We start from the raw sequence: 12,539 nt of genomic DNA, 5'->3' as shown, positions 1-12,539 counted from the left end.
TAAAAATAATAAATGAATCCAAAATTGTTCAAAGTTTAAGATGCTCAAAACTTACCTTTTTTCGATTTCACATGAATTGAAAGGTCTTCAAAGTAACCTTATGACTCCAAAATTAATGAATTTATTCAAATGACATATTGAAAGTTAATCCTAGAAGAATGGAGGTAAGACGAAAGTACTGACTTTGAAAATAGTTGAGGACTATACTGGGTGTTAAAAATGAGACAATTCATTGATGACTCATTCAAACGTTAATATCTGTCGTATTCCAAATGGCGCAAACTGTTTCCCATTTTTTTATTGGTAAGCAAATTTTACCATCTTTGAAATATTGTCTACCAAATGAGAGAGTAAAATGTAGGTTGTATCATTTGTTATTAGAACAACATTAATGTGATTGTGATTGTGAAGATGTCTAACGGATTGCTTCTGATTCTTTAGAAAACCTGTCACTGTCAACTGACTCATCATTTGCAAATGAAATATTAACGATTTGTAATGATTTCTGTGATAAAAATGAGGTAACCCCCAGGTAGCCAAGCCATTGAAAGTAAGGTTATCTAGTTATTCTTTCTAAAATTGTTTCTGAATAAAATTAATGACATAACAAGTACCTCCTACAGGTACAAAATATTTTAATAGTTTCCTTTCATACTTGAAAACTATAACAATAATAGAAATACATAAAATGGATGAAGCGAAAAGGAAGAAACAACAAAAGTCAAAAATCTGGAAATGTTATATCTGGGTGGCCACGCAAGCCAATTTTGTATATTTGTATATTATTTTTATTTTTTGTCGATTGTCATTTTCTCGTAAATGAATCCTCTAAGGTACATATAAGGTGAACTGAAGACTCATCATTCATATACAAGGTGCTACATTAAAAAAGTGTGACTTTGGTTAATATCTTTGTTTTCGAAAAACCTGTATATATTATGAATATAATTTTGAATTGTGCCTCTAACTACCTCTTACACAAAACAAAAAATAATTTTCAAAATATCTATCTCCATTTACTCCCAAAAAACAGAATCTGCGTCTGAGGTGTATCACCCGGTACATACCGGGTGAGTCTTTCAAGTTGAATCAGTCAAAACTTTCAAAAAGAAAACATCTTACAGAAAAATGTTTCATATTATTATAACAGGTTGATAGTTTGAAGTGGTAAGTCCATTTTTGCCATAATACCCCCTTGTTAGGGGTACGGGGGTCAATTTTTAAATTTCAAATGGAAACCCCTGTTTTCCATTGCAGATTCGTATTCAACGGCAAAAGAATGCACAAAAGTTTTTACGAACAATTTTTTAGGAATTTTCACAGATGGCTCTTCATTCGAGTTTTAATTTTCCTTCCGAACGACTTTAATTACTCCGTTCTTTAAGTAAATATTATGTATTGTCATTCACATGAAATTCGAACGTTTTCTGCTGAACTGTTTGTTTGAATATGACGAAATGATTTGTTTTCGGTTGAAAATATTTCTCATTAACTAAATGAAAGATACACATATTGAATATATTGAATCTAGAGCAATCTCCGTCAAGCTCCACATCTTTATGCGCAGAACGTTTTCTATTGTTTCAACAAATAGTTGGATCATTTACGACCAAAATTTCATTTAGAGGGAAAAATTCAATTTCGATTACGACTATACATGAAAAATTGTTCGTATAAAAATTTCGTATTAATTTTTCCATAGAATATGAATCTAAAAAAATATCAGGGATTTCCATTTGAAAATCCAAAGTTGACGCCGCAACTTCCAATCCCCAACAAGATAGGTAGACACTCGGGTATACATTCATAAATTATAATCAATATTTTATAGAAAAATCGTTCCACTACCAATTCGTAGTGATTTTTTTCTGATTTTTGAAATGAATCTTAGCTCTACTATAAAGTTTGCCTAGTGTCGACTGTCGCTCAAGCCCTTTCGCTTTTCAACCGTCCATTGGCGTACCCAAGGGGGGTAAAATGAGGGGGATATATCTCCCCAGGAGGAATATCCATAATATGTAACAAACCTTATGTATCACAATCTCATTATGAGTAAGCAAATTTTTTCGCAAAACTTCTTCAAAAGAACGAAAATTTGAAATTTTGTTTTCTTTATCCCCCCCTCAAAGCTTAGGTCTGGGTACGCCACTGCAACCCTCGATATAATTGTGAACTTAGGTATCAAAATTCAGAGGCTGCGAAAGTTGAATAGCCTAAAGATCTGCCAATGGTTTTACGAACAATATTGTTATCTTTATAAATGAAAATTACCTACTGTAATTACTGTCACTCTCAAAGTAAAATTAATTTTTGAACATATTAACAACAATTTAACGAGTGCTTTTTCTATGAATTTGACTACATAAGGCTGTTCCATAGTCGGAAGACCTCAGTTGAAAATTTTCTGTGTTACTTGTACCTACCTCCAAATTTTTATTTTGAGTTTCGAATAACGAAAAGAAAAATGACGAAATTAGTTAAAACTACTATTCACGACTCCTTTATGTATAGTGGGTCCACTTATGACGTTACCAATTTCATCAAATCTAGATCAAACGATTCAGTATTTATCAACGATTGTTTAACCAAGTTAGTGATCAAAAGAACGAAAGAAGATTTTACCGACAGAGACTACGAAATTATAGACTATCTTTTGTACAAAGGAGCAGATCCGACGCATTGCCCAAACGATGGTAAATCTTTAAGCAAATTACTCGATATAGTAATGGATTCAAAAGGTAAGTTAACTTTTTCTAATTCGATTTATTCGTAGATACACTTTAATTTATTATTTTCTCTCATATCAAAAATATCTTGACTCTTGACGTAAAAACTATAATCGAAAGCGTGTATTGGTATCAAATATACATATGGATTGAGAGAGAAAACCACCAAATAACTGCTCAGTTCAAAACGAAATTATAGATTTTTTATTGCACCCACCAATTTTGGTGGGGTTTCCGTATAATTTATTTAAACGATCTAGATTGTAGAATGACTATATTTTTAATTTGCTAATGAATAACTATGTTGGTAACTTGTTCCCGGTGTAACCGGATGTTGTAGAGATATGAAAATATTTCAAAGATAAAGATCATTGTCTCAAACCCCAAAATGCAAATTTTCAGCACAAAATTATGATTTGTTTTCCATAAACGTCTAATAGGCTATCGCGGTTGATCAACCTGTATTATACACTAGGAAAATAAATTAAAGGATCAAAATAAAATTCGAAATTTTAAGCGGTTTTTCAAATGGCTGTATTTTCGATAACAATGGTCGTATCTCAATTTGGAGAGAAGCTTTCTGAAGCTTGAAATTTATAGTTTAGAGATCTCATGATGACAAAATTTTTCAAGAAATGTGTACCGCTCAATCCTAATGATTACAGTATCTAAAATATCTGCGAAATTTTTTCAGTTTTTATTTTTGGTCTACAGACTTGGAAATTTTTGTTCCAACTTAACCACTAAATGGATACGATAACTTGTTCATTCAGCTTCAATATCATTTTTTCAAAATTTTGATCTGAATCATCCGGAAATGAAAACCTAACCTATCATAGGCAAGTCACGTTTCTGCTAACATTTTTGTAGATTTCCTACATTACTTCTTAAAGAAAAAATTAATTTAGCTTATTTTCATTTTGAAATATGGCAAGTCATTTATATTTTGTATTCAAGTTCAATATCGATTTTTCTAATATTGATCCTTATTAAGAAACAATTGAATACGCCACAGGAATGTTTACTGTACCTCTAGTTTTCAATTTTGCAGGTTTGTTGTTTTCCTATCTCACTTTATCATAATACTGCAATTGATTGCAATACAACGCTATTTACTTTTAAGGGCATCTCTATCTTTTCTTTCCTCTGAGATATTAAGTATATTTATATTATATTTTTTTAATTCATTTTTTTTTTCCATTTCAGATGAAAGGTTGATTGAAATATTCGTACAGTATATGAAATATCTGGACGATCCTACTAAAAATCCATGCGATAAAATCCCGGAGTACTTCTCATTCCACAGTAACGCAGTTATAGCAGCTGTTGCCTATCAGAACTTAGATGTTGTGCGGTACGCTGTGAAACTTAGTGTTCGCCCTAACGAACGATCATTTCACTTCAAAAACGCACCCTTACACATCGCAGCTTCATTGCCAAGTGTAGACATCACAAAATACATTCTACAATATTATCCTAATATAGAAGTGAAAAACAGATCATGGGAAACGCCCCTATTATTCGCTGCTAGAAATAACCAAATTGAGCAAGTGAGATTTCTTCTTAAACAAGGAGCTTACTACAGAGTGAATGATATAAATGACAACACTCTACTTCATGTTGTATGTTACCAAAAACGTAAGATAGATGTGGAAATGCTCGAAGTTTTATTGGATGCCGGATGTGATCCCAATGCCTTTGGTGATCATGGGCTGACTCCTTTACATATCGTTGCTATGAATCAAAATAAACCTAGTGCACTGGAGTTTGCGAAGTTACTAATCCAAAGAGGAGGTGATGTAAATGCCAAAGCTGTATATGGCGACACTGTACTGCACACTTTATTAGAACAGTTTGTATACCGCAACCAGTTTTTAGATATATTTTTGAATTCCAAGGCTGACTTAACAATTACCAATGATTCACGCAGCACATTTTTGGATATACTATTACTGGATTGTCATACATTTAAAAGACAACATATTTTGAAACATCTGGTCTTGCTTGATGTTAGTGGGAAATTCAATATAGGTTCGAAACCCATTAGTGACGTGGCAGAAGATCAACAATTTGAGAAAGATTGTAGAGCAGAATTGCAACGTTTGAATTTCCGAAGAATACCAAAATTTCAAACTGGGCCATGGTATTCTCTTATGGAAATCCTCATCTTGGATGAAATGGAAATATCGAGACTTTGTATAAACCGAAAGCTGAGGAGATTCATTTCTAAATTCAACGAGAAAAAATACACACATTACGGCCGTCAACTCAAAACAATTTTAGAACGTGGGTTGAAAATATATCAGGAAAGAGAAGGCCTATAACTTTTTCTTTGTCGTATCTGAGAATAAACTTTATTTCTACGTTATAAATGAAATTTTAAAATATATTCCAATACAAGAATGGTACGAATTCAGAAAATGTCTAGAGAAAGGGCTGAGTATGGAAGAAAAATTAATAGATTGAGAATAATTGATGCACATAAAAAAAGAAGACCAAAGTTTCTCATTTCATTGTTTGCTATTATTTTATCGATTTCAATTCCAAGTGAATATTTTATAATGTTTCAATTTTTTTTATTATTATTAGTTTCATTTTCTTGTTAAATTTAATTAATTAATAATGACTCTTTTTATTTTTATTTTATTGTTAACTATTTAATTTGTAAATACATGTTATATATTCTATGTAAAAATAAACCCTGTAACGCTTTATTTTATAGTTTCAATTCCTTACGAGATGTAGAAAATAGAAAACCTTCCAAAAAAATTAAGGGTCTCAAACGATAACCTTTGACCTCAGAGTAATGAACATAGATAGAGGGAGCATATGTCATTTTCAATAAGCAAATTTTGTCCCTAACATGAACTATCAAATTTGACAAGAAGCGCGCGGAAATAAAAACATAGCAGTGATACGATATTTCACTCAATTCGCGAGTTTCTTCACAAAGAACGCACTTCTTAAATCCCATAGTGAATCAACGTTTCATATTTACTCAAAATATGTAGAAATAAATACCTAAATATATCAGAAATTCAGAAAACAAACTTCAAGCGCGCCAAACGACGTGAAACAACCGATGACACTAGGAGAGCAAAAGTTGCCAAACCTTGGATTTCAGCAGTTAGATACAGAATATAATAAATATTCTGCTTATTATAAATTCGACAATTAAGAAAAATATTGGATTGCAAATATTTCAATTTGCATATTTGATGGAGAATCACTCAAATAAATATATTTCATTTAATATAATATACCTTCATAATCATATAGTAAAATTGTGGATTCAAAAATATATCAAAATCCGACACATAATCTAACCATGTTGGGGACATGTGAAGATTGCTTATACTCCCTCTATCTATGTTTATTATTTTATGGATTCGACTCATGCATCTGACCATCGAGATAGAATAGAAGGAGGCGCTATGAGCAGTTATCGTGCTAGAAGAAATGTGTCAACTAGTCAGGGCTAATTCTATGGCTAGAGTGGGGGAAATATCAGGGTCGGATTAAGTAAACTTTCACGAAAGAAAGTTGTTCCAAATTATATAAAACATATCCTGCCATATACATTTTAATATATTTAGGGGTGAAGATGGATATGAAGATATGCAAAACTTGTGAATACGGATCTGTTCACTACTAATGAAATGTTATAGGTCAAAAGTTAACTGAGATTGATATCCAACATGGCGTACTGGTACCGCTTTAAGTCACGTGATGTCAACTCCTTCTATATTCTATCTCGACGGATTTGACGAACTCAAATGTAATTCTCTCGTTGCGTCCGGCCGTTCGTATACAAGGTGTTTCAAAAAGATGACCCCGCCTCTAGGATTGATAGAAAACTGAAAAATAGTTGGGGTTTGCTTCATTTAGAATTTTCGTAACGCCATCCGTATTCAAGATAGAGGGCATTGAAGAAAAAAAATTACACATTTTTTACGATTTTACCGAAACTACTTGCAACATTGAATGAAATTTCATACAAATATGTTTAGGAAGCTGATACATCCCATGTATTTGCTTTTATATCTGACTTTCATAGAAGGCGCTAGCTAGGTACTCGGTTCATACCTTAGAACATTATCTATATTCTAAGGTTTATACCATTACCAAGTACTACTGAACATAACATTTTTAAGGTTAGATGTATTAATCAAAATTTCAAGTGAACTCAAACATCATTCAATTTTACACCAAAAAGGTACTCTTGGTAAATCTCGATACAATTCGATTTGAAAATTATTTCACCAGTAGTAAATGAAACTGAATCCCGATACAGTGTGATCGAGAAGGAACTGTTATGAATTGTATCATCTTGTCAACATTTCAGGTCATATTTATATGAAAGAAAATTCTCAGTTTATATTGATCATAAACCTTTAATTTGGCTATTTTCCTTTAAAAAAATCTAATTCTAGATTAATGAGATGGCGAATCAACCATGAAGAATTTGATTACGAGATAAGATGAAGAAAAAGCTCGCTGAAAAATACAGACTCATCAAGAAGAATTATCATTGACCCAACTAACGAATAAACGTATGAAAACATTTTAAGTTTTATGGATAACTGGAAAAAACAAGGTTGCTAAAAACACAACTGAATATCTGCTCGACAAAAAAGGGTAATTTATTTTAGGAAATAATGTCAGGAATAAAATTTGCAATTGATCGTTTTTTTATTCCTATGCAATGCGTATTCCTTTAAAACAAAATTTTTCAATCGATTGGAAAACTTTATTTCGTAAAGTCCACTAATACTCAAACAGCAAGTCTTATGAGTGAGCAGTCCTATTCCAACACGAATTTCGCATTCGTGTTGGAATAGGAGCCCATTCTGCAACTTGTTTTGAGATACACTATTCAATACCTACCAAAAATCCGGAAAATCCATTAGCTAATTACTCTATTTGATTAACGAGCTTCAAATATGGTTCTCACCATAATTTCCAGTTGTCAAATATTTTTTCATATTTGAACTTTAAACGTCAGCAGATTTCTGAAGTTTCAAACTGCGGTAATGAGTGTTTTTCGGTTAGGTGCGTGTCACCTTAGGGCTCGGCGCACTAGAGCCTCACACCCTCACTATGATTAGTAATAAGTAAACGATATATGTGATATGGGCTCACAAATTAGGTTCCAGCAGAAGCTAGGAGCTTGGCGACAATCTATTGGTCAGCCTATATATTACCATTCTGCACGAATTTCATTGTGTAAGAATTGTTGGACTACTAGCAGACACTCATCCCCAGTGCCTTCTGAAGTTTCGTGCCATTCCTTCTATAGTTATACACACATTCAAGAGCGATAACACCTGATGAAAGCATTTATCCCATATCCTCCATGAAACTCCAAAAGAAATAATGCTATATGAATATTATACAAAATTTGGAAAATTTCAAGATTATTATTATTTATTATTATTGTTTCAATAAGAGTAGAGGTACAAATACCTATAAACTCAAACTTAAAAAAAAATAACATTCGGAAACTAAGATGATCAAATAACATTATTAATTTCAACAATTGCCCAATATTTCGTGGAGAAAGCCATTCCCATATCTTCATCTTCGAGTTACTATCTTGAAAAATAAATATTGGAACGATTTCCTACTGAAAAATTGGTGAGACTTTATTCATGAAATTAAATAAACAATTAAAATTTTCTAATTCCAGGAATTTTATCGAACGAATAAACAGGGAAGACTACCAGTGCTCAAATATGAAAAAATCAATTAATTGTACAATTTCCAAGCATATCAATTAACGAAACACAAAGAAGAATCTTCAAAATGCTCGAAAACACTCTCTGAGAAAACATTTGGTAAGAAAATTTAAGTTGTGCGGTGTTCATAAGCTTACCGAATTGGTTCGACTCATTCAATAATACATTATTTTCAGGCTGACATGAATTTCCAAATGGTTTTTGATAAATCAAACTCCCTTTTCACAGATTGGGAGAGGTGCTATCAGAACATCATCACATTCCTCATGAAAGAGAAAAACGAGAAAAAAAAACTGTGAGAGAACTTCTGGGCACTGTTAGTGAAGGAAATTTCAGTGAAAGTAAGATTCTTTTCAAATCAAAATACCTGTACGATTTAAATTGGACCTATTTCTGATTTTTTCGTAGTTCTTATACTTTTATGTTTTATAGATGGCAAGATGCTTCAATTGTTTGGAGCTTATTTGGTGCCTACGATGGATGCCATTACTGGACAAAAACACAACCAAATATAGAATTGAAGATTCTCAGGGATCATTCCTGTTTGTTGGAAGGTAGATGCAGGAAGTGGAAGATCATATAGAGTATTGGAAAAAACAAAATGAACAACCCCATACAGCCATTTATAAAAGGCATTGCATCAGAGATGATATAAAATTTATGATTGAATTGTATGTATATTTTGTTGACAGAAGATTCAAATTCCATATTTTTTTTTAGAGTGGTTGATATTTGCTCCAAAATTATATATTTTACCTAGATTTTTCTAGAGAATCCTTAATGGTTTAACATTTTCTAGTGTGTATATTTTATGAGAAAAAATAAAAGTGTACGAAATATAAACATAATATTATGTATTATTATATATTATACATATAAAAAAAAATATGAGTTGAATTTTTATTCTTTGTTTTTATGAGGGTTTATTTTATACGATGTATGGTATAAATTATTTAATAAATATCTTCAAACTATGTTTTGTTATGTTTCCACAAATCCAAAAATAGAGTTTGAATTTTCATTGAATCGATGAAACTATCTACTATTATAATTCCGTTTTGCGAGAAGTTTAGGAAATCGCAGTTTAAGGTTCCTAATACTTTTATTTTGGATAGAATTATAAACCAATAATTTTATTCAAAATGAAAGGAGTATGAACCTTTGATGACAATTTTCTCAACTTTTTGCAAAACCGAATAGTTTTGATTCAATGAATACGTACGTTGAATGAACGTACCAAGTTAGTTAATCCAATGAACAAATATCATTCCGACAACGAAACCCATTCATTGGGTCAACGAATTCGTTCGTTCCAATAATAAACATTGTACATTGATTCAACGAATTCGTACGTTGAATTAACGTACAACGTTTGTAAATCCAATGAACAAATTTCATTGGAACAACGAAACTGATTCATTCGGTCGATGAATTATCATACGTTGTCGTGATGTATCATAGTTGTAATATTTACGCACATTCGGTACGTACTCCCAATGTACGCTAATTCGTTAGACCAATGGACGCGTTCATTGAAACAATTTTGATGAATAAATAAATTGTCCCAATGTACTTTTTCATTGTATTTACGTACTCTTCTCGTTCAGTGTAGTTTTTTACTAGAACATTTTAAGGAATAATCCTGAAACACGTTGATTTATTATTTCAATCTACAGTATTCGTTTGGGAACAGCTCATTTTTATTAATATAAAAATGTGACAAACGACAGGGTGTTACATTCAAACCAATTGCCGCTAGACAATAATTTTTTATAATATTGTTGATTTAACTAATGAAGAATGTTTCGCGATACTTTATGAGCACACACAAAACTATTGTATTTTTGTCCACTCTGTACCAATTGGAATCAACATGTGATACATTTTTGAAATCAGCTCAGTTAGAGTAATCGGAAAATTGCTTAAGGTTCCTCAATCATTAAGTATATGTAATCGAGTGTTTCTTTAATAAATGCTCTACATTTGTTGATCAGACGAAATTTTTTAAATTCCGATAAACATTTATCATTCTGGCATTCCAAAACAGCACGTGTTAACGCCAATCATAACAATTTTAGTTTGTGTCGCGAAACACACGTATTTTCGATTTTTCTTATCAATTTAGCGACAATGTGTTTAAGATTTGTGAGAACGATTTTCCGATTTTGATGAAAGATTTCTTTCTCGATATAATTTTCATTTTATAAGTTTCTAAAAGTTTATTTACGTTTTCGACTAAGTGAAAACTCAGTTTCCGAGTTATTTCCAAAAATCTGGTGATTAGAACTTCTTCTTAACTACAGTTGAATAGCGTGATTTTGCTTCCTTGTTGTGTATGAAAGAACCATCGTTGAAGACACTAAATTAGGAGATCGAAGCCCCTCAGTGAAAGGACTTCGATGCGAGGATCATGTCCGCTGGCCAGTTGGATTTCGGAAAATCGTACGAATCCTCACGCCGGTAAGGTTAGCTCCCGGCCGGCCAGCTCCACGGGCACCATTCATTCCCCCACGGTCAAACACACTTTCGTCATTTTCGATATTTGAATTGAATTTCTAGATGCGTGAATATAATAAATTTAGGTTCATCTTATAGAGAAATGAAAGATCTAGCGAGTAGTAATTTTTCGTTTACATAAGCTACATATAGGGATCAATTTCAGGATGGAATTGAAGAATTTCATGCCGGCCGAAGAGATTTTCGTGATTTTTATATTTTCCGAATGAGCGGCCAAAGATGAAATTTAGTCCATGGTATGAAGGATTGAAAAAACCATAAATATTGGAATGATGTCATGCCGGCCGGGTAGTTTTTCATGTTTTTCATGTCTTTCGAATGAGCGGCCAAAGATGAAATTTAGTTAATGTTATGAAGGATTGAAAAATCCATAAATATTGATTTTTTGGTTCACATTGGGTACCTCTAAAGGCCCAGCTCCACGACTTGAATTGTATGATATCATGCCGGTCGGATAGTTTTTCGTGTTTTTCATGTTTTTCGAATGAGCGGCCAAAGATGAAATTTAGTCCATGTTATGAAGGATTGAAAAAGCCATAAATATCGAAATTTTCATTCACTTTGGTTGCCCTAAGGGCCCAGCTCCACGACCAGAATAGTATGATATCGTGCCGGCCGGATAGTTTTTCGTGTTTTACATGTTTTTCGAATATGCGGCCAAAGATGAAATTCAAGTCGTGGAGCTGGGCTTTTAGAGGTACCCAATGTGAATCAAAAAATCAATATTTACGGTTTTTCCAATCCTTCATACCATGGACTAAATTTCATCTTTGGCCGCTTATTCGAAGAACATAAAAAACACGAAAAACTATCCGGCCGGCACGATATCATACTATTCAGGGCGTGGGGCTGGGGCCATAGGGTTAACAAATGTGAACGAAAATTTCAATAGTTATGGCTTTTCCAATCCTTCATAATGTGGACTGAATTTCATCTTTGGCCGCTTATTCGAAAAACATGAAAAACTATCCGGCCGGCACGATATCAGACTATTCAGGTCGAGGAGCTGGGCTTTTAGAGGTACCCAATGTGAACCAAAAAATCAATATTTAAGGCTTTTTCAATCCTTCATACCATAGACTAAATTTCATCTTTGGCCGCTTATTCGAAGAACATAAAAAACACGAAAAACTATCCGGCCGGCACGATATCATACTATTCAGGTCGTGAAGCTGGGGCCATAGGGTTAACCAATGTGAACGAAAATTTCAATAGTTATGGCTTTTCCAATCCTTCATAACATGGACTAAATTTCATCTTTGGCCGCTTATTCGAAAAACATGAAAAACTATCCGGCCGGCATGATATCTTACAATTCATGTCGTCGAGCTGGGGCCTTAGGGGTAACCAATGTGAACCAAAAAAACAATATTTATGGCTTTTTTAACCCTTCATGCAATGGCCTGAATTTTATGTTTGGCCGCATATTCGAAAAACATGAAAAACACGAAAAACTATCCGGCTGGCATGACATCATTCAATTCAAGTTGTGGAGCTCGGCCTTTAGAGATACCCAATGTGAACCGAAAAAACAATATCAATGGCTTTTTCAATCCTT

The 12,539-nt window shown here is 32.8% G+C and overlaps 2 protein-coding genes and 1 long non-coding RNA gene across 4 annotated transcripts in view; all 3 read left to right on the top strand.

Moving 5' to 3' along the window:
* The first annotated feature begins 2,464 nt into the window (after nucleotides 1–2,464).
* Nucleotides 2,465–5,050, top strand: LOC123685332 (putative ankyrin repeat protein RF_0580). The gene is made up of 2 exons (XM_045624991.1): nucleotides 2,465–2,738; nucleotides 3,933–5,050. The coding sequence occupies exons 1-2, from the start codon at nucleotides 2,465–2,467 to the stop codon at nucleotides 5,048–5,050; spliced, it is 1,392 nt and encodes a 463-aa protein (XP_045480947.1).
* A 2,693-nt stretch (nucleotides 5,051–7,743) lies between these two features.
* Nucleotides 7,744–9,286, top strand: LOC123684535. The gene is made up of 4 exons (XR_006748156.1): nucleotides 7,744–8,363; nucleotides 8,416–8,563; nucleotides 8,641–8,805; nucleotides 8,897–9,286. It is a non-coding gene; the product is annotated as an uncharacterized LOC123684535 (long non-coding RNA).
* A 1,261-nt stretch (nucleotides 9,287–10,547) lies between these two features.
* LOC123684635 overlaps nucleotides 10,548–12,539 on the top strand; it is a 51,935-nt gene continuing 49,943 nt past the window's right edge. For both annotated transcript variants that reach the window (XM_045623956.1, XM_045623955.1), the window contains exon 1: nucleotides 10,548–10,909. In XM_045623956.1, coding sequence (XP_045479912.1) covers nucleotides 10,864–10,909 — 46 coding nt within the window. In that variant the 5' untranslated portion in view covers nucleotides 10,548–10,863. The remainder of the gene's footprint in view (nucleotides 10,910–12,539) is intronic.

Source organism: Harmonia axyridis, chromosome 7, assembly GCF_914767665.1.
Source record: "Harmonia axyridis chromosome 7, icHarAxyr1.1, whole genome shotgun sequence".
NCBI classification, from domain to species: Eukaryota; Metazoa; Arthropoda; class Insecta; order Coleoptera; family Coccinellidae; genus Harmonia; species Harmonia axyridis.
This window is presented reverse-complemented; position numbering and strand designations above follow the sequence as displayed.